Below are 21,748 nucleotides of genomic sequence, written 5' to 3'. Positions count from 1 at the left end.
CTGCATAGCGTGATAGACGACGTGTTCAGCCCTACAGCCCTATGGTAATTATTCCAAGTATTATCCCAGTTCCTCACGTCCCTTAACTGGACGTCAATTCTTAAATCCTAGAAAGGGATATTGTATTTGAGTAAATGTTTTCCACATCTCGAAACTAAATGTCTATATATTCTACAGACCCCTACCGTGCAAACACTAGACAAGACATCAAACTGAACTCTAGCTCGTCCAACTTTGCATACTCTCAATCACTCAACCCCCGCATACTCAGCTTTTTTTCACCTCTTGATTTGACATTTCAATGGTATTCAGGATTGATGTCAGTTTCCGGAGATACTGAATCAAAAGAAACAGAGCGCAAACATCGGAAGTCCACCAGCCAAAAATTTACCCTTAGGGAACGGATCATACATAATCTTCCAATGAGATGTTAATAAACCTGCTCATGTAATTGAGGTCGATATTTCAACATATTTGAAGCAGTGAATCAATGGAGTCTACGAAATACGGTAAGCTACGTTGTGAAGGTACGGATAGTATCCCGACAGAGAGGTCTTTCGGGAAGGGAAGGATCGGTTTAATAATCAAACGCATTATCATGCCAGGGATATTAAAAACTAAGAGAGGAATTGCAGCCATTGAGCCGGCGAGTGATACGTTTGAAGGGCCCAACGAGAAGTGGTGCCTCTAGATAGAGTAAATGTATCAACACTGCAACGGGAATATCTGCTGCCGGCTTCGAAATACTTGATCATAACGTCATAACTGCATGTTATTACTCAAACATATTCCAAATTCCTCATCTCGAAATATATCGAGCTGTCCTTAATTAATTATTCCATGATTCACAAAGTACAAAATTCCCCTCTCCCCCCTCCCCCCCGCCCCCCAAAACTCAAGAGCAAGCGAGCTTCGGAATCTCCTGAATGAAACGTACCAAACACGATGATCAATTGGAAAATTAAAATTTACCTTTCTCACAATCTACGGCGATCCTAGGAATATTTTTACATCATTACCATTCCCATTCCCCGACATCGGGAGTGTACAAAAACATGCTCCATTTCCTCCAAGAATCATGCCGAGTCGGCCGAAAGTATAATGAAGCTAAGATTAGTATATTAACGATCAGCCCGAATGTCGTTATCCAAGCTTGGAAGAAGTACTTGGCTCCTTGGTTGACGGTTGTGTTTCGCTCGTACCTATACGCGGTTCATATGGCCAGAGAAAACCCATGGTCACTAATTCATCCGTTATTTCAATCTTTGATGATCGCGGGAGTTGTGAAGTCAGTGTAAATTGACAGTTCTTGGCATAACCAAGGATAGACGTCCACCAGTCGTTGCGAATCGCAATTTTCTTCTGCTGATAAGGTTGAGACAGACCTTGATGGGGTTTGATTTTCAAGGTTGGACCCCAGGTCCTAACGTTTCAGATGTGACCCTCAAATAGAATATCAGATGATGATGCTGATCGACCGTTTATATTTTGGTACCCACAAGACATTCGGAGGACTGTGAAGTGTGATTTACTCCGGATGTCTTGGAATTTATCATGCTCTCATGCCATTGAGCAGTGAGAAGTCTAGAATTGAGAGACTAGAAGAGCTAAACCGGGGAAATATACTCAGTAAACAGAACGTTGAGATCCGAAACAGAACGTCAATACATAAATAGACATTAGACTTAAAATACCTACTTGAGTATTTCGAAAGTTTACCTATCATCCCTCAAGTACATCGAGATTCGAAGAGGAAGCGAAACTCAATTACATTAAGAATCCGATCTTTACCATTTGAATCGTTGACAGATTTCGTAACGCCCCCTGAGTCGTAAGCCAAGCCGTCATTCATATTGTCTTTCCCCACTAACCTTAAATGAGGTTTAATCCCCTTTGACGAAACATAATACATCCAATGAATACAATAACAAGAATAACAATCACAAGAATAATAACTATAATATATGAATATTCAAAACCGGTAAGATTGTCTCCGTGATATTTGCATGTCCAGAGTGAGAAGTTTATTGTCTGCCGGCACCCGAATAACAATCCCAACATCCCCCATTCTACGATAACCTCGATAACGTTGTAACAGATTAATGAGCCATTCAACGATTCCTCGTCCAAATCTCTGCCTCTGAAACTTTTGAACTTTGAAACTCCAAAGCCAGCATAAGATCATCAAGAAAAGAAAGCCTCTCTGGTCCGATAAATGCTCGCTGATATTGATACAAATAAAGGCATGAAATTAGATCCTTGAATATTACCTAAGATAGAATAGTCATGATTCACGATCAAGCTTTCAAGCATCCTTTCCCGAAGCCGGGGGTGAGCCATACCAACCGGTACGTAGTCTCTTGGCGATGCGAGAGAGAGAGAGAGAGAGAAAAAAGATCGAATCCTGGATAAATTTCCCCATTATTTTCTTCTGGACGCGTACGGACTCCAGAGTCAAGAAAAAGAAGACCACATGGAATCATGGAATTCACATAGATCCACTTTTTGTTTAATGAAGAGAGACAGACCTCAATTATTCTTGAATGGGTTCTGACTTCTGAGTGCTATCACTGGATATCATGGACGATGAATTTCGTTTGGATTATCAGGAGAAAATACGCATGGTACCATATTAGCAAATCATTCATGTATTTGATACGCGCTCTCGAATATCTTTTGCTTGGATGAGTTGTACAAATAAATGACAAAGGGGGGCGAATTGTCTCTGGATGTTTTTAAGTTTTGGAGGCTCATATAATTCGTACTACGGAAAGAGGAATGTACGCACGAAGGTTACGCGCAGGTAGACGCTCCTTGTGTTAGTTTTGGAACATCCTTCTAGGCCTACCAGAATTTCCTCCATCGCACGTCACGACATCCTAGTATTTTATTTTCTCCTTTCTAGCTGGCAACTTCTGCTTTCTAGTAATTGTGGCTAGACCAAGTACCAAACAATGGTAAGGATAGATGAAATATCATTTCAAGGATATGCACGGTTGTCTACAGCTTCTAGTGAAGATAGTCTGGAATTTCCCTCCAGAACTCACAGACGAACGCGCGCTTCCCGTCAATCCAATATTCATCCCAATCTCCTGAAATATCCATCACCCCCACAATTCCTCCCTATATCTCTCCACCTATAGTCCAGACAAGATAATCAAGCCGCGAATCTCCAATGTTACATGTTGAGATGGTGGTATGGTCCAACCGGTCCATCCTGGCTAGAAGGTCTGTCTACGTAATTCTAGAGGTCCTTGTTCCTGAAAATCCACGAGAAGGGGTTGATATGCTATTATGGATCTACCCGCCAGAAAAGACCTTGGCCGTAAACTTTCTTTATCAGATAGATATAGAGGTTCGTTTGTAGGTTGATTTCTTCTAGAATTCTTTTTTATTTTATCTCTATCTGCTTTTACATCTTCTCTCACCATCTTTCTCTTGCATCTCAGTCTGCTTTTCATTTCTCAAGATACCCATCTGCTCGTTCTTTGAATAAATCAGCTATTCAACTTGCTATACCATACCTTCCGTTCACATACAAATCATATCACATCTCTTCACAATGGCGAACTCACGTCTCTACACACCAAAACCTATCACGGATATCTTCACTGCAGACACCGATATCAACCGTCGCAACTGCCGCCGTACAGTACCTATGAAAGTTCTCATTCTCGGTCTGGGTAGAACCGGAACTGCATGTTCGTATTCGCTTCTAGACTCACCCTCTTAACAAAACACTAACAAACCCCCAGCAATGAGAGCCGCAATGCGCGAATTGGGCTACGTAGACACCTACCACATGATGTCAGCCAGTATCGAGAATCCTCCCGACTGTCTCCTCTGGCGCGATGCATTCGATGCGAAATACCACAACGGCCCCGCCTTCACCCGCGCAGACTGGGATCAGCTCCTCGGCCACTGCCAAGCTGTTTGCGATTGGCCTGCCGTTGCCTTCGCTCCCGAACTCATCGCCGCGTACCCAGAAGCTAAAATCATCCTCACCAACCGCGACGTCGATTCCTGGCACGCATCTACTCTCAAGACTGTCAATTGGCGCGTCAAGGATTGGGAGCTTGAGAGGTTGAAGGGCTGGAGTTGGGCCGCCAGCATGTATAAACCTATGTTGCAGGAATTCTTCGATTGTTTCTTCAAGGGCGATTTTGAGAACCAGGGAAAACAAATCTACACCGAACATTATGAGAATGTCAGGAATATCGTCAAGGCTATGGGTCCAGCTGGCGAGGGAAGATTATTGGAATATAAGATCACCGACGGATGGGAGAATTTGTGCGAGTTCCTGGGAGAGGCAGTTCCTAAGGATCGACCATTCCCAAGGGTTAATGATAACAATGATTTCATTGATCGTTCGAGGTGGAGAAACAGGTGTCAATTGATGAACGTCTTGTTTAGATACTTCTGCATTGTGGTTGGGTGCGGAATCGCATATGTTTGTTTGATGCGGATCTGGAACATGTTGTAAAAGAAGAGGGATGATGGAGGGGTAGCGGAGAGACTTCGGAAAAGAAGATAGGAGCTACGAACGGGTGAAAAAATTGGGATTGGGAAAACGGCTTGTATATCTTCACATCAAGCATCATCATTGGGGTTTTGGGTTCTGGCTAGAACAATGTACATACAGTACAGGCTTGCATATGGTATATTCTAGCTTTCTATTTTGTTGGGTGATTTATTTGGATTCTGTATATAAGTGGTAGCATACATATATCCCACCTTTCGAGGACGTTTTGAATTTATTTCTTTAAAAAACATGGAAATTCGATTCGACGTTTAAATTATCTCATTTTAGGGAGCTTTTAGCAGGTATCATATCTTGCCGTTCAGTGTTGAATTTGTATAACACATACCTAGTAGGTACTTGTACACTAACAATTAGCACAAACATCCTCGCTTCGGAACACCCAATCCTCAGGTCCGACCAATGCCAATATTTGATACATACACTCCGTACCGTACACATCAATTATCAGCATGAGCATGAGCATCACAACAACAGATCCATGCATCCATCACTCATGCATTAGGAGAACCTCGGATCTTATAAAAAGTTATAAAGCCCGCCTCGAACTGCAAAATTCTGACAAGTGGACACTGGACACATACATAACTTAACATCCCGAGGTCACCTACGATATCCTTATTCGTATAGTAGTATGTAGGGTAGAACCTAGAAAAGGAATGGACGAGATCGATAAGATAAGATTGGATATCAATTCTCGGACCCGAGAAAATACGAGAACGCCTTGGACGTCAATCTCAATTTCAATTTCAATGTGAAATCTCAATGTGAAATTATAGGCTGTGTAAATAATTACATCTGAATGGACCATATACATACATATCTTCATACCTTCATACATATCTTCCCAATCAAATACACACATCCCCCATCTCCCATCTCTCATCTCTCATCTCCCATCCACCCTCTCCAAAACCACACTCAAACTCAAACTCAAACTCACTCACACTCATTCCATACCCATCCTCCCATCCAACAAAATCGCATACCTACCTACCTACCTACCTACCTACCTAGGTACTCCATATGCTACCGCTAAGATGACGCGGCTAGAGGACGAATAATGGAATATACTAAACCAACAAGAGCTCACGATTCGTGTTTCCTGGTGTTTCGTCTGTGCTTTGCACATGCGTGAGTCGTTCTGTTTTGGGCATGGATTTTCATTGCGTGCGCTTTCTATGTTGGGGGTCATCATAATGGAGTGTGGGTGTGGGTGTGGAATAGGATAGGATGTGCGATTGCTGTCGATGTTGGGCTGTTAATGGTAAGGAGTGCGATTTACAGTGTATCGGATGAACATCGTTGGAATAAAACGGTGCACCAAGCGCGCAGGTTTGAATTATATCATTATTTGATTTTAAATTCAAATAGGCATCTATGTAAATATTTGCAATGGTATCTCCAGCTCTCTCCCTTTGGAGAGATGACTATACAAACAAGTAAAACTTCGAAGAAAAAATATGTGTCCTATATACAGAAATAAATTCCCAGCCAAAACTCCCCCCATATGTTCCCAATGATATTCGCCCTTTCCCAGAACCCATACGCTACCCAGATAACAATGGAACCCCCAAACCCCTAGGCCTCCACCTCAATAAACTAGCTCCCCTCTTCTTTCTCCTCCAAATCACTGCTTCTCTGATTCCCACCACTAGCCCAGTCACCCCCGCAAACGCCATTAACGTGAGTAATGGCCAACTACTCGACCCCTCTAATCTCACTGGCTTCAATGACCAAATCTGCATACCGGTATTAGCATTAAAGATTCTTGAAGTCTAACAAAAGAGATGAGTCAGCCTTACCTGTTCCAAATTTACGTCCAGAGAAGAACTTACCCCCAATAACTCTTCCTCTCCCGTGACGTTATTGTAGCTTCCTATTCCCTTCACTCTCAAGTATCTCGGATACAAACGATGAATTTCGAACTCCGTCTCAAAAGTAGTTTTGTCGGCATAATCCAGAGTCTTCCACTCTTCCTCTTCTGCTTCAGACTCATCGGCTCCTTGTAATAACCATCTCGTGACTTCCGTTGCTCCATTCCAGCTCACATAAAAGCTCAACCAATCGTCTCCATTAGTCAATATTCGTACGTCAGGGTCAGTCGTGGGCCATCCATGCCAATCGAATTTAAAGGTTCGATATGATTGGACTTCTCCAGCGCCATAACGACTTTGTGGTCCGAAGTGTACATCACAGATCGCGGTTCCATTGGGGGCGTATTCAGTGAATGCGCCTGTGTTTCCATAACCCATGATTACATGCCCATCTTCGAGAATCTGTAGATTTCCTTGCGAGATAGCGTGGACACCGTTTGGATTCATGTATTCACGAATGACTTCTACCGTCATGTTGATTTCATCGAGCGAGACGAGGAGTCCGCGTGTAGCGTTTCCAGGATGAGCATCATCTCCTGCGTTATCGAACAGAGAAATGGCGGTACGATTGTGACGCCAGCGAGCATCATGTTGATATGCGAAATTGGTAGCTAGACCCCCAGAAAGATCCGTGAACATATTTTTCTTGCCTCCAAGAATCCAAATGATGTCCCCATTTGTCCCGTTTATGTAGGTGAGGGAATGGAAATATCTGCTGGAAATAAGATAATTGCCTTTAGAATCCTTGTCGATACTGTTTATGTGAAAGAAGTCGAAAGCAGAGTTTACTCCTCCATTTCCCGCTGGCATTTCTCTATATGTATCGGAGATGGGATAATGATCTGCCGCTCTCCATTGAAAAAGGAGCTCTCCGGAGGCCAAATCAATTTCCTGTATGACACAATCCCAAACATATCCTTGTGGTATTCCAACATATGATAAATCGGCTACAACAACATCGTAAATGGTGATCAAGGCTGTACCATTTTCGGTGATGGTAAAGTCGTGTAGATCGCCCGCGAGACCGTTTGCTGCAACGGCGTGGTGAACCTCCTTGTAGTTTTTATCGAGCTGCGCAAAGTTAGTGTGAGCAAAGATTTACAAATACGAGACAACCTATACTGACCATATAATAAGTTCCTGCACCATGTCCCTGCACAGCATCTGTTCCAGCCCAGAATGTCAAATACTTTTCTCCCATGTATTCCTGTACCTGAAGATTGTAGACTTGATCATAACCTCCCTTGGTCCAAATTAAATTTCCATCTGAATCCAAAATCATTGCACCCGGTTCACTGACAGAACTCCCGCGAGGGCTAAATACCCAATACAAATCATTTCGGCATAATGCGCTCGATCGCAAAATATTCAAACGCGGGGATACGACATCGGTTGACATGTAGGTACGGATTGGATAAGATCCATAGCTGCCGGCATCAAAAGCATCGTCCCCATGGAGAGCGCCCAACTCAGCAGCAGCGAAGACGGGTAAGAAAGAGGCGAGAAGAGAAAACAGCAATAATACTTTCAACCCCATGGTAACCTGATGGAAAAGAAACAAAAGAATAGAAAGAAGTGTGACATTTGCTCATGAAAGTACGAGTATGGAAAGGAACGAATAATGATACACAAGGGGAAGTGATCGGATCAAAACCTACTAGGATATAGAGGGCAACCGGCAAGCAGAAATACTTTACCCCAAAGCAGCATGAAAAGCTGGACGAGTCCTACTATGTGTATGTGGGTCCGAAGGGTGATTGGAACTTTTATTCATTGCGAAGTGGAAGTTGTACCTGAGAAATCGGGAGCCTCCAAGCTTGGATCCTGTTGTCCAAAGGAAGACAAGACACAATGATAATGCCATACGTCAGGCAGTAGTCTTGAGGATGGCGCGTATAGAATCGCGTACAAGGTCTAGGAGTTTAGTAGAAAGGAACATGATTGAGGTAGAGCGTACAGCGTACAGCGTATTCCGTAGATATACGCATGCATGATAGCAATTGGAAATTCGTAATGGGTTTCACGGAAATGTCATATTCGGAGTAGCGTTGGATGGAATATAGATGCTGATGTATGGAAATGTGGTTCTGAGATCCGAGTGTATGTGCACTGGCTCGACTGGGAAGGGAGGAAGGGAGGAAGGGAGGGATGGAGGGAGGGATGGAGGGAGGGAAGGAAATGTGAAGGAAAAACTTCTAGAAAGCCAACAGGGGGACATGAACACGGTGGAGCCAATTACGACGCGCCAAGACTTTTCGGATGGGCGCTTGTCTTTTCGCGCTTCTCATCACTGCCATCAAAGCCAGGTAGGGAGGTGCCCATACATAGTACAGCTTTGTGGAGGTACCTAGGTATATCATGGTGACGACGTATACATCAAATTCCTACTAGGTAATCAATCAACTTGATGTATTAAGCTCCTCCACACAAATTACAAATGTCTATCAATAGAAGAAACATGATTAAGCATTGAAGCGTGGTTTGATATCCTCCACACATCCTTATTTAATTCTCATACAAAGTTGCCCATCGTTTCATATAAACCCATCTTTTGGATGCAATAAATTAGTACCTATTTAAGACAAATCATCACCGATACACATCAAATGATCGTCGTGAACAACATGCCCATTGCCCAATTATTTCAATTCAAGAAGTGGAAGGCTCCTTGTTCCTCGGTCCCGGAAGCAACTACTCTCGAATTACTATCATATCATATGAATTGAGATACTACTCCGCAGGAAGGTCCCAGGTATTCAACTTCCATAAACTTCCATAAATTGCCCTTTTCCCATTAGATGTGAGAGAGGTGTGTCTTTATTATCACCCATGATTACTAAGTAGGCACCGCTATCCTCCAGCACATGGGGTTAGAGTGGGCTCAGTGGGGATTCTTTTCCAAGTGAGCCAAGTTCTAATAAAATTTTAGTGCCGCGTAAACACTGACTACTGAGGACTAATAAGCATTGAACATTCAAACACCGGCCAACCCTTGAACTTCTTCCCGATCATCTGTGACACTTTCATTACCTTGCTACTGACTTACACTAACATCTATCCTTGCTTATCTGCGAGTCCGCTTTTTCTTATGCTTATCCCTATTTGAGTCGGACGAATATCAAACAAGAACTCTTGAGTGGTGATCCAAAAAAAGAAGAAACAAGCCGAGAACCAAAGGCCTTTGCGAAAGTGCAGAACCATGGCCCATGGGAGGCTTGGAGAGTTGGTCCTTGGATGTAGGATTCGGGAACGTGGAATCTTAGGTGGATCACAAAGGCAACCAACCATTTTCCTGCTCCATGAAGCCTCACCTAAAGTGTACAAAGCTATGGGGCAAGCTTAATTTTGAAATTGACGATGATGTATATCCCATACGCACACGTTTTCACACTACTAGCAAGGATAAAGTAAGTATAGAGTAAAGGGAATTTCAGATTGTCCACGAGGAAGAAGGATAATAATAATAACCTCCGAGTAGAGGAGGACGTCGGAAATGGTTGATTGATGAAGATCGAATAATAGGATTTCTTTTCGACTACTTTTGGCCTGTACTTTCCTTCTTTGATCCATCTTTTCTTCCCGTTCTATCCTTTCTTTGCATTCATTTGATAGCTTGGCACAATTCTGGACCGAGCCGCTTCATGATTTTCCATCCAACATATTTCTCTGCTCTAGTTTAGTTATTGACTCGAATCATCCAAATTCTGGCTTGTTGATTTTTTTTCTTCTGTATTCTGGTGGTTCCGTTTCATTTTATCGTCATTTATCAATTTTTGTTTGAAAATTAATGGCTATGTCGGAGAAAACCAATATCCCAACACCTTTATGGTCACCGGCCTTGCCCGAGCATAGAGGAGGGGTAAGTGGCTTTCATCGCAGACATACCTCTCTCGTCCCTCCGTCCCCACGTGAGGTTTTCGATTCACGGCCTAGTACTGCCTCTGAGCCCGATTCAGAAGCATCTGGTCCCAAACCACAAGCAGTGACATGGATGTCACTACCTCGGAAAGATCAATTAGCCATCCTCTTCTTCTCTAGATTGGTAGATTTCTTACAAATTGCTTCATTGCAAGCTTATATGTTCTATCAGTTGAAGAGCTTCGATCCTGGCTTGTCTGATGCTGCTATTTCGTCACAGGCGGGGATCTTGCAAGGGTGTTTCACCGGAGCTCAGGTCTGTACTGCGGTGCTATGGGGCAAAGCTGCTGATACTTGGGGGAGGAAGATGGTTCTCATGATTGGGCTGATTGGAACGGCTATCTCATGTATGGGATATGGCTTCTCGACGACGTTTTGGCAAGCGGCTTTGTTTCGTGCCTTTGGTGGAGCTATCAATGGTACTGTTGGAATAATGTTAGTTCATAGATTCTTCAATTTCAAATGCACAATAGCTAAACTGTCTCAATTAGACGCACCATGGTTGCAGAGTTCACCAAAGAGAAGAAATATCAATCTCGGGCATTTTTGCTCTTGCCTATGAGTTTCAATGTGGCTGGTATATTGGGCCCAGGTATGTTTATATATATATTGCATCAATCACATCATCATGTACTAATATTGCTCATAGTTATGGGTGGATTACTTGCAGATCCAGCAATGACACTCCCTGGTCTTTTCGGTGACCAAGCTGCATTCGGATTTGAGTGGCTTAAATCATATCCCTATGCTCTTCCTGGTATTCTCAATGCCGTCTTCTTATCAACTACCGGCGCCATCGTATTCTTAGGTCTAGAAGAGGTACGTGCTCTTGACGTGGGATACATCTTCACGTCTCCACCCCCGCATATACGGATACGGATGCTAACCTGTAGCTTCATCTTAGACTCTTCCTTCGGCACGTGGCCAATTTGATTACGGAATCAATTTGATGAATCGGATTAAACAATCAATAGGGTTTGGAACTATTGTTGCCCCGATTGATTACTCTCATCTTGAGACCTCAATTGATAGCCTCGAGAACTTCGAACCTAAATCAATTACTCGTCCCACCGCAAATAAATTACCCTTTAATCGCATCTGGACCAAAAACGTAATCTTCACCTTGGTTACCGGCGCATTCTTTGATTTCCATCTTGGAGCTTTCACAAATATCTGGTCACTTTTTCTCTCTACTCCACGACCTACTTCCAAAGATTCTCGATCTCTTCCCTTTGTATTCACCGGTGGTCTCGGTATGCCTGCCGCAACAGTCGGCTTTGCAACATCTATTCTCGGCGTCCTTGGCATGGCTCTACAAGTTCTTTTTTATCCACCTGTTCACGCAAGACTTGGTACTCTCCTTTGCTTTCGATTTTTTCTAATTTTGTTCCCCATTGCTTATTTCGTTGCTCCATATTTGGCTGTATTGCCTTCCAGTACTTTGGCACCTGCGCCTGCTGCCGGACCTGCGATCTGGATTGGAATTTTCTTTGTACTTTTACTTGCTGTTTCAGCGAGAACTTTTACGCTTCCTGCTACGATTATCTTATTGAACAATTGTTCGCCTCATCCTTCTGTTCTGGGTACGATACACGGAATTGGACAATCTGTCTCAGCGGGCTTCCGCACAGTGGGACCGGTGGTAGGTGGAATATGGTATGGACGGGGGTTGGAAAAGGGAGTAGTGGGATGGGCATGGTGGGAAACGGCAGTGGTCGCTGCGGCGGGATGTGTAACAGCTATGTGGGTTTATGAGGGAAGTGGACATGAAATTTTCTTGGAAGGGGAGGAAGATGACATGGAAGAGGTGGAAATGCAAGGGTTTATGAGGGATAATCAGATAGAAAGAGAAGAGGGAGCTTTTGCTGAGAGACAGGGGCTGATGGGACAGATGGGTGGAAGTACTAGCTTGGATTTGAGAGATTTGGTAGACGATGAGGTGGAACGGGGAGCGATGGCTGGAGGTGGTAAAGGAGTTAGTTTGGAGGTTAGAAGAAGCTTGGCTTTAAAGTAGGGTTGTGATTCCCAATGGCTAGAATAGGGCTGGCGTACAGGCGTTTGTGTTCGGGTATCATGGGAATAAATACCACATATTTGTGCTGGGCATAAAAATGTCGGATAGGCGGATGGTGGACCAATTACTTATGAAGTTATCTATGAAAAGTTCTTCGGCGAAAATATATTATTAAATTCCCATTCTATGTATCTTCTGTGAGCAATGTGACTGACTGAATCAAAATATTGCACATGCTCACCCTACAGACAACTATCAAGATTGACGAGATTTCGGTAAGCATTAATGATTCCAAAGCAACTGATTCAACACCATTATACTCCTGACTAGACAGCTGCTAAACAAAGACTGTAGTACTGAACAAAATGCTTTGATTGAAGTTGTGTGTTGAAGTGATATAGTGATATACACATACAACATGGAGATCAAGAGGTTTGAAAGACATTCGAAAGGGTAATCATCGGGAATGTCGGAAAGTACTAAAATTTGTTCCGACCTCATCTCTCAATCCTTACTTTTTCACCAAATTCAACTAAATTCGTATTGTAATACTTTTTATTCTGATGTCTATCAATTGTGTATCTACACTAAGGAAATCTCATTTCGATTCATGATGATTCATGCTTCTGAAGATTCTCAAGAAGAAAGAGAGAGAAGGTTTGCTTCTTGGATTTGCTTTCTCTCCCTCATCGGCAAGAGCTTTCTCAGTCAATCATCCCATATTATTCCTCAAGTCCATCAATCCATCAATCCATTCATTTACCAAAGCCACCATCCTTCAATTTTTAATCAACCTTCAAGTGATCCAGGAACAAAGAAAGTAAATACAAAAGAAAGGAAAAAGGAGATTCAGTGAAAGCTCCATGAGAAGTGTTTCTGTTTGAATCTACCAACGCCTTTGATACTTCACCGCAGTAATCATGTAGTCATGACTTCGTTATCATTACGACAGCGAAAACTTTACATCCATCCCCCAAAACCATTGTCTTTGTCAACACGTTGGATTGAAGTTCCGGCATCTGTTGGAGTGTACGACACGTCATGGGTAGTATCTGTAACCGTGCCTGGTACGGGTGCTCTGGTAAACGGAAATCTCGCTTGGAGCTCTGCCCTTCTTTCCAAGCTTCTTCTTCTAGCTCTCTTCACGGATTCGTTATAGAGTCTCAACTGTTCGTTTCCATCAAAGATACCGGAGATGCTTGCAGTTACGTGAGCCTTTTGACGACCCTCGAGCATTGCCAAGGTGTTGTCGCGTTCTGCGACAGTACGCAGAGTATCTGCTTCTGTCGGGGAAGGTGGGATGGCATTATACGCACGATTTCTAGTTCCAGTGGCGGGATTTGAAATTGGCTCAACCCACTGCTTTGGACTGGTGTCGGCGCTGCCACTTGAAGTTGCATTGGGCGAAGTAGAGTTATTCGAGGGAGTAGAGAATCGCGATGGTGGTTCGACCCATGCCTTTGCTGGTGTTGTAACCGAGTTGTTCTGAATCTGGGGGAGTGCGGGTGCGGTAACTGGTGGATTGCTGCCATGTGGCCATGCTGTAGTTGGCGTAGAAGGGGATGCGACTGCTCCGTGAAGTTCAGCACTTTGGTTTGACAGATGACCGTCAAAATTTGACCATCGTGGCAATGATGAATTATCGATGCTCTTCTTAACATTTTCAGGTTCCGACCCAGGTGAAGCATGTCCAGTGGCATTTCTTCCATACAGCTTGAGGTCCCTATCTGGAGACTTCGGTGGGATTGGCGGAGCCATGGATGTACCATCCTCAGTTTGTGGTTGGTGTTCCGTCGAAATTTTATTTTCGGATAATGTAGGATCGCCTGGAAGTTCGGCTGGCCGAGGACTGGTGACAAACTGCAACTCATGCTCATAAGATCTTACCGGTCGTGGAGGTCTTGAAGAAACTGGTACTGCAGCTCCCATCATTGCTTGTTTGATAGCACCAGTTCCCAAGGTCATCTTGTCACCGAAAGGCCAAGATGGCCACAACTTTTTATCAGTCAATCCAAGGGTATCTAAGACACTTAAACGATCCTCTCGTGATTTTCCTGCTTGGCGTGAAACTCTATTTCCTGTGTTTAAGCAATGGTTATATCCATCATAAACGCTTCTATGTCTCAATATCGTGGAGCTCGACGCGTTATTGCCTCTCTTCTTCAAATTCCTTCGGTGTAAGCACCATAGAAGTAAACCGAGCGCAGCCATAGCGAGGATGGCGCCGACGATGGCAGGCACTAAAATCGCCACATTTGGAATCGACTTACGGGCATTATCGTTTGGCGGAGTTGATACCAATGTGCCAGTTGCTATTGACGACGATGATGTTTTAGAAGAGGTCGGTGTAGTAATTGGCTTACTTGTCGAAGTCGCCGACCGAGTGAAAGATTTTGTTGGCCCAGTACTTTTGTCAACATCGCTCGAGCTACTAGTTTCGACAGTGCTTGAGCTACCAGTCTTAACGGTGTTCGAGTCATCAGTTGTCTGTGGGATAGGAAGACTTGTAGTGCTGGTTGATAATGTTACAAGAGTTGCAGCAACCGCTGGAAGGTATGTAGGGTATTCAAATTGAGTCGCACTTTCTCTCACTGGAGACTCATTTTCTGGATAGACTGTATAAACAACGATCAGTGCAGAAGTCAAGGTGACAGGAATCTGGTCAGCTGGCGTCACAAACTAAAACATTTGTTAGCATCGACCGCATTGGTTTGGCATCCCGGAAAACATACTTCTGAGGATGTTACGACAATAGGAGCGGGTGAGACGGTCGTATACGATGTAAGAGTGAGAACGTTCACGCTTATACTCGAACTTGAGCCATCTGCCATGCTCAAAAAAGAACATAGGCAGACGACCAAAATTGTCAACATAATGTTCAAGTGTCGCATCTTGATACTGAATAGCAGATGAAACCGAGTTTAATTGAGATTCCAAGAAGTGCGAGGTGTCGTTGGCGTGTGGTGGAGGACAGAAAAAATCAACCGGCAGAATGCGACCGCTTGAAAGTGATGACCTTTGGCAAGGTGAATAAAGTGATTTAAGAACACGGCCAAAATCGATTATATTCGAGAAAAGAAGTGTGATGATTTCAAGAGTATAGAAAATAATAAAGCTATGGTTCTGAACCGCAGCCTTATAGAATTGATGAAAGTCCAGGTTCCTGATCAAGGTCAATAAAGAGGTGGTGTGTGTGTAAATTCCAAATTGTAAAGCAGTATTATTTTGAGATTGTGGGAAATTTCAAAATCAAAATTGAGCTAACTCTTTTGAACAGGCTAGAGTCTCGGCGTTGAGAAAAAGGTAAGTTGTTCAAGAGTTTGAGTGATGCTACTCGAAGTTTGAAGTTGTTGTTAGCAAAAGTTCATTCAAACCCACATATGTTGCTTGAGAACTTTAGTTCAAAGAGATGTTGATGGATGTATGCATGTATACTCCTGTTGGTGTCCAGATATCTTCAAAACCCAATTGTATATATGAGACCAGCTGTGAATGATCTCTAAGAATGCAATTGTCCCCTTAGCCTTGAGTTGTGTTGTGTGTGGTAGTGCAAAGATTGCTGAGATTAAAAACAACTTGGAACAGAAGATATGCTCAGAATATGGATTCACTTCCCTTGTCATACATATGATAAGATGGAACCTGATCTGTGAATCAGCGACTCACCATTGCCATGAAGGGATATGAGCAGATGATAGATGGACTCCTCAATGATCTTGGGAATTCTGTGCTTTGGACTTTGTCAAAGTGCGCAAGTCATCTGCTTGCTTGTTGGAGATCACACACTTCTGATCTCCTGGTGTCCTGGTTTCCTGGTATCGGAAAGTCTTGTTTCTCGTTGAGTTGAGCAGTTAATTTGATGAGGAGATGGTGCATAAAGCTTGCATCAGTATATTCTTGAACTTCCTATAACCTTAATCCATCTGGTGAAGTATGAATTCTACGAGCTAGTTGACTGAGTATCGAGGTTCCCAAATTCCAGCTCTCCACAGAGTGAAATTCACTGTGCTGCACAAACTTCTCAGGAGGCTGGGCACACTTGTCAAGTTTCATGAGTGTGAATGTTTGAGGTTTCCCAGATTCTTTATCGGCTTTGAAAAGAAGATGAATGATCTTTGGTCTTGGGTCCCCCTACCTTGAGTGCAAGTCCAGATATGGTGAAGTGGTTGGAATATGATTCACACAGGTAGGGAGGTCATTCGGAACTGCGAGATTTTGTTTCGGTGGAGCGAAAGTTTGAAGATGATAAGAGGGGAATGCGCTCCGAGAAGCTGCTTTGGGTCATTCGAAGATGGTATACCAAAGAGATATCCGGGGTCTGTAATCTTTGGAGCACTTTTCGTCCACGTCAAGTACTCGATGGCGTTGGAACAGATTAGAAAGGGTTGGCGATCGGTGAGTATATGTATTGCGATGGAAGAGGTACAGTTAATTCTGGAAATAGCGGTCCTTGTAAACGAATACCTGGAGTGGGATCATTAGAGTGAATCTCATTGCAGTAGTGGAGCGCTCTCCTCCTTCTGTTGCACATCTCATTTTGTCTTCTCCGGCGAGTGAAGCGGGAGAATGGCGAGATACGTGGTAGAGTCAGGAAGGCTATCCGGATACTCCCTATTCATTTACGTCAATTTGAATATCAAAAAAAGCATGAATGATCATATCCTCCGTGATTTCTTATATTCATTGATTAGCTAATGTATTATTACCCTCGTCTTTGCACTTGTCGCATAATCAACATATCATGTAAGTATGATCCACCAGGGTGGAACTTCGACTCGGTTACTAAGTGAGATCCCCCTGTTTTGCGATGATGGGAGCAAAGTCTACAGCGGCGTTCATTGGTGACTATAGATGAATCGGATGAGTGAAGCATTTACGCTTCATTAGAGTTCTCTGCTCTACCTGCCAAAAGATCTCTCGAGACGTATTTCATGTATTTTACACGTTCTCTGACGAAGAAAATTAAATTTTAATGCTACGTATCATGTGTAAATAAAAAACTTCAATTTTTATTCTCAAGCTGCTCCAAGATCTGGAAAGCGATATCAAAATGCAAGGCAACATGCTTAAAGAGCCTGTTCCAAAAAAGAAAGAGTAGCGCATCTTGTTACATACAAACACCAGACCCAAATCCCCTCTACTCACTCTTAGCTTTCCCCTCCTCCCTTTTCCTCACCACCTCTAAAAATTCCCCCACAACCCCCTTATAATCCATACTTCGATACGGCTCAAACCACTCATTCCACGAACCTTTCCATCCCCCCACCCTCGCTTTCCTCCTCGCTTCCACCCCCAACTCCTCACAGAGCAAATCACAAAGATCCTGTACCTCCGCTCCCACATTCGGTTCGATAATCCCCGCTCGTCTATATCTCCACTTCATAAATGCATTTGCCCGCGCGGTATCGAGATCCATGGTCAATTTGTCACGGAATATTTTATCGATCTCGGGAGCGTGCATGTTCTCGAGATAGGCGATACTCCACAGCGAAGAAAGTTCAGCATAGGTTGGGATTTGAGGAGATGCTAGGACGCCGAGGAAAATGAGAGATCGATCGTTGCGGGTAGCTAGGCTGGTGGGGATTGATTGGCGATAGAGATGATATGGTGTATGGTCCGGCGGAGTTTCATAAGTTTTAGGCGGGTTGGATAAGAAGGGAAAGGTTTTATGAACCCATTGATCAGCTTCGAGATCGAGTTCTTTCCAATATTCCTTCAAAGCGGGAGGTTCCGAGCCAAATGGAATTGGAAGGCCCAGCTCAAGACGCGTTTCGGGTGTGAAGAATTTGGAAAAGGTTAAATTCCATCCAGTGGCAAATATTATTGCGTCAGTAGCAAGGTGAGTACCATTATCGAGAGTGACACTTTTGGGATTAACGTTGGATATATGCGTGCGCTGGACATCTATAAGTATTCCTTCATTCAGCTTTTCGAACAAGGTACTGCCTTCTTGAAGGAAGGAAGGTGCAGATGTCGACCAAAAGAGACTGTGTTTCATTAGTAAAGTAAAGTTCACCGCAGCAAACATATCTTACTGTTGTAAATCAGGTGCGATTTTCTTAGCATTCTCGCTCTGTTCATAGAGACCTTTTAACATATAGTGAGAAGCCCACTCCCAATATTTTCCAATCAACCAGATACCGGGCCAAAAGAGACCACTATGTAAAAGCCAATACCAAAATCCATGAGTTCTCAACAAGCATGGAACCGTTAGCCCTGCCCATCTGGAGAATGCAATGGCGGCGGTATGTACCCCTCCCGATCTCGCTTGTATAAGCATTCCTGGACCAGCACCACCTTCTCGTATCAACCAAGTAACTTTCTTTCCTGCGGTTGCACATAGATTGACGACTTCCGCAGCCGATTTGTTGCCTCCGACTACAGTAACATGTTTGATTTTGTCGTCAGTAAGCTCGGCATGTCGTGCACCAAGATAAAGAGAGTGAAAAACAGGTCCATTGAATTGACTCGTGTCGAGATCCGGCATTCTTGGATCCGAAGAAGGTCCACTTGCTACAATCAACTTATCACACTTGAGAAATTCCTTTTCTTTTCCTTTTGTTTGCACTTCTAGACTCCACCTCTTGACGCCATCAGTTCCATTTTCAGGGACCGCCGAGAAGACCTTCGTATTAAGGCGGAGGTGTTCATCGATACCAAATCTCTTGGAAAACTTGCGAAGATATTCACCCACTTTATGACCGGGAATTATCTTCCACATTTCCAACTCCGGATCTTCATCCATGCACATGTCGGAAAATTCATAGCACCCAACAGGACTATCGGCAATGAGTCCAGGATAGCTTCGCTCAATACTCCAGACTCCGCCGATGCTACTGTCAGAGTCAATTACAGTCAGTTTGATGTTAGGTTTGAGCTGGAGGTATGTCCTAGCGGCTGCAATACCCTGCCATCCTGCACCAATGATAATGACATTATGGTCATCTGCGGTACGTTTTTCTGGAGCCATGATTCCGTGGCCAAATCAATTGCAGTAAATGAGATGGGATTGCGTGATTTTCATATATGCCTGACAAACCAAACATATTCGAGCATAATTAGTATCTTTTCATGGCAGTTATACGATGCGATTTCTTTCGAAAAAAATCTCGGTAATTGGGAGTGATAGAACAATGGTAAGGAACAATAGGAGGTAAATGCCACGAGGTACGAGTACGAGACTATTCGTTTTGTTGTTAGAAAACAAAGAAACAAAATTATTGATGCCTCTGTCCATGATATTCCGTATGTTCCTTTGTTCTTCGGAATTTGTTCTTGATAAGCTTGTTAATTTTTGTTTTTGTTGAAGCTATTCGGCCTGAAGACTATTCAATTTATAAAGGTCCCGAAATCCATAACCAGCATTAGTATCTATTCAAGCCAATCCTATTTTCTGTGTGACATATGTAGCCATAATAACCCCTATAATACCCTTATTCGACTTGATTTATATCCGTCTCAGCAAAATGAAAGGGGACTCAATGGACAATCGCAGTACTGAACAAACCATACATCTTCTCAATAAGGCGAGTCTAGAATTGGATGAGGCAGTGTGGAATTGTCCATCGACCCATTTCAGTCCAATCTTAAACAACTCTTCTTCGACGCATCTGGCTTCTTTGAACAAGGACCAAGCACTAACAGACTCAACTCCTTCATCAAGATCCAAGTCCGTACCCACATACGCACCCGCTATCGACACAGGGCTACAGTAACGCATGGATCTCGCACTTGCGAATTGAATATCTCGTAATATCGCGGCATAAACACACAGTACCAACCTTCAATGCCGTGGTAGATTTAGCAGATAGCAGCACCATCGCAGACTCCTGAGATTTTGGTATTAATGTAGCTAGTGTTATATACGTCGGTAAACTACGGCGAAGTAAACTTTTGTGCGTCTACTATGCTCCGCAGATACGATTGAGCACTTTCAAGAATAGATGCGCTATATACAGCAGCTCCTCTATTGAAAGTTGTACTTTCTTCCGGGATATTGGCATGACCTATCGAATGGCCGGTTCTTGCGCAACCCCGCCTCGACATAACATTTCAGTTTCTTTTAAACCCTTGTGCCTCCCCCCACCTCCTAACTTTTCCATCCAAGTCCCTCCCGACAAACCCCCAAACCAAACTCGTCACCCATGTAACCAACGTATCCGACACCCAATTTCCTCTCCTACTACCCCCCCATGCGCAAGCTCTCATCATACTTCCTAGCCAACCCACCGTAATCAGATATTCACCTCTTTCCAAGCCCCGAATCGAATTTTTTGCGACTTCATCTGGTGTTTGTATCGGATCCGTTTCCTCCAATAAATGTGTGATTTCCGGTTTGCCTTGATTCTCGATCTCCAATCCTGGGCTAGCTATTGTACCTGGAAAAATTGTGTGAATTTGTGGAGGATTGGGATATAGTAGGACTTCTTGATATAAAGTATCGCTCAAACTTTTGATCGCAGCTTTGGTCGGTGAATATGGTGTATAACCCACGACGGAATAGAAAGCTAAAACGCTACTGGTGAAGATTAAATGTCGGTCTTTCTTTTCGGCATTGGAGGTGGAGAGCCAGGATTTCAAAACGCAATGAGCCATATCTGCACAAGACCAATAGTTTATGTCCATTTGTGTGCGAAGTTTCTGGGGAGTCGTTTCGAGGAAGAAGCCGGGGGTAGAAGTGCCAGCGATACACCAGACAATGTCTGGAGGGTTAGAGGAATTGAATTTAGTGGCTTCTTCGAGTATGCGTGCGGCTTCGGTGGGAATAGAGACGTCTGCGGAAATATAGTGGAAAGATTGCGTTGATGGGGAGAGAGCTGCGGCCTGTGAAGAGTTAGTTGAACTCATCTATAAGCCCTTGCTCTTGTATTTCTTCCTCCTGCCAGTGCCCCCTTGAACCTTTAATGGTATACAAGTATCTCTTCTCCTCGACCTTCTCCTCAATCCCAAATACCACCCCAATCTTCACTATGCCTCTTTGAAGAGACGAAAAACACTAAAAAAAATACCTTGATTTCCACCATAGCTTTCTCCAATTTTCCGACGTTTCTCGCAACAATTATCACATTTGCGCCCTTTTTTGCCAATTGAATTGCAACGCTCTTTCCCATTCCTTCCGAGGCGCCGGTCAAGAGAACTGTCTATCGAGACGAGGTGTTAGCACATCTATACAAACATGAAGCACCCGGCCAGCGAAGATAAAACAATTGATCATACCTTCCCTTTCACCAAGAACTTATTTCCTCCCAGCCCAAGCATACCCATAATGCCCGGTGCAAAGGCCGCGAGGCCCAGTACCAATGCTGCAACGGTCCAGTAATTAAGTATCGACATAACTGATTGCTCAAATTAGTATTGAAGTCGGAAAGGAAGCCGTTGAACGGGGTCGTGTCGTCGCGT

At 43.6% G+C, this 21,748-nt stretch overlaps 6 protein-coding genes across 7 annotated transcripts; 2 read left to right on the top strand and 4 right to left on the bottom strand.

Annotated features, from left to right (window-relative positions):
• The first annotated feature begins 3,428 nt into the window (after nucleotides 1-3,428).
• EAE98_012135 (uncharacterized protein) lies at nucleotides 3,429-4,756 on the top strand. The gene is made up of 2 exons (XM_038959760.1): nucleotides 3,429-3,701; nucleotides 3,756-4,756. The coding sequence occupies exons 1-2, from the start codon at nucleotides 3,563-3,565 to the stop codon at nucleotides 4,481-4,483; spliced, it is 867 nt and encodes a 288-aa protein (XP_038803884.1). The 5' UTR covers nucleotides 3,429-3,562; the 3' UTR covers nucleotides 4,484-4,756.
• A 1,334-nt stretch (nucleotides 4,757-6,090) lies between these two features.
• EAE98_012134 (uncharacterized protein) lies at nucleotides 6,091-7,954 on the bottom strand (the record flags this gene model as incomplete). 2 transcript variants are annotated; one of them, XM_038959759.1, is made up of 3 exons in its annotated part: nucleotides 6,091-6,282; nucleotides 6,346-7,488; nucleotides 7,544-7,954. In XM_038959759.1, 3 exons carry the CDS (start codon nucleotides 7,952-7,954, stop codon nucleotides 6,091-6,093), a joined length of 1,746 nt encoding a protein of 581 aa, XP_038803883.1. The 2 variants fall into 2 exon arrangements, with proteins under 2 accessions (XP_038803883.1, XP_038803882.1); XM_038959758.1 differs by having other exon boundaries at nucleotides 6,091-6,318; nucleotides 6,379-7,488.
• A 2,250-nt stretch (nucleotides 7,955-10,204) lies between these two features.
• Nucleotides 10,205-12,349, top strand: EAE98_012133 (uncharacterized protein; the record flags this gene model as incomplete). The annotated part of the gene is made up of 4 exons (XM_038959757.1): nucleotides 10,205-10,770; nucleotides 10,827-10,927; nucleotides 10,985-11,154; nucleotides 11,240-12,349. The coding sequence occupies 4 exons, from the start codon at nucleotides 10,205-10,207 to the stop codon at nucleotides 12,347-12,349; spliced, it is 1,947 nt and encodes a 648-aa protein (XP_038803881.1).
• A 960-nt stretch (nucleotides 12,350-13,309) lies between these two features.
• Nucleotides 13,310-15,240, bottom strand: EAE98_012132 (uncharacterized protein; the record flags this gene model as incomplete). Its single annotated transcript, XM_038959756.1, has 2 exons — nucleotides 13,310-15,028; nucleotides 15,082-15,240. 2 exons carry the CDS (start codon nucleotides 15,238-15,240, stop codon nucleotides 13,310-13,312), a joined length of 1,878 nt encoding a protein of 625 aa, XP_038803880.1.
• Nucleotides 15,241-17,486: 2,246 nt separating this feature from the next.
• Nucleotides 17,487-19,319, bottom strand: EAE98_012131 (uncharacterized protein; the record flags this gene model as incomplete). The annotated part of the gene is made up of 2 exons (XM_038959755.1): nucleotides 17,487-18,336; nucleotides 18,385-19,319. The coding sequence occupies 2 exons, from the start codon at nucleotides 19,317-19,319 to the stop codon at nucleotides 17,487-17,489; spliced, it is 1,785 nt and encodes a 594-aa protein (XP_038803879.1).
• A 1,082-nt stretch (nucleotides 19,320-20,401) lies between these two features.
• On the bottom strand, nucleotides 20,402-21,682 carry EAE98_012130 (uncharacterized protein; the record flags this gene model as incomplete). The annotated part of the gene is made up of 3 exons (XM_038959754.1): nucleotides 20,402-21,172; nucleotides 21,358-21,489; nucleotides 21,566-21,682. The coding sequence occupies 3 exons, from the start codon at nucleotides 21,680-21,682 to the stop codon at nucleotides 20,402-20,404; spliced, it is 1,020 nt and encodes a 339-aa protein (XP_038803878.1).
• Nucleotides 21,683-21,748: the final 66 nt, after the last annotated feature.

Source organism: Botrytis deweyae, assembly GCF_014898535.1.
Source record: "Botrytis deweyae strain B1 chromosome Unknown BDEW_059, whole genome shotgun sequence".
Taxonomy (NCBI): domain Eukaryota; kingdom Fungi; phylum Ascomycota; class Leotiomycetes; order Helotiales; family Sclerotiniaceae; genus Botrytis; species Botrytis deweyae.
The sequence above is the reverse complement of the archived record's forward strand: the minus strand, read 5'-3'. Positions and strand labels throughout refer to the sequence as shown.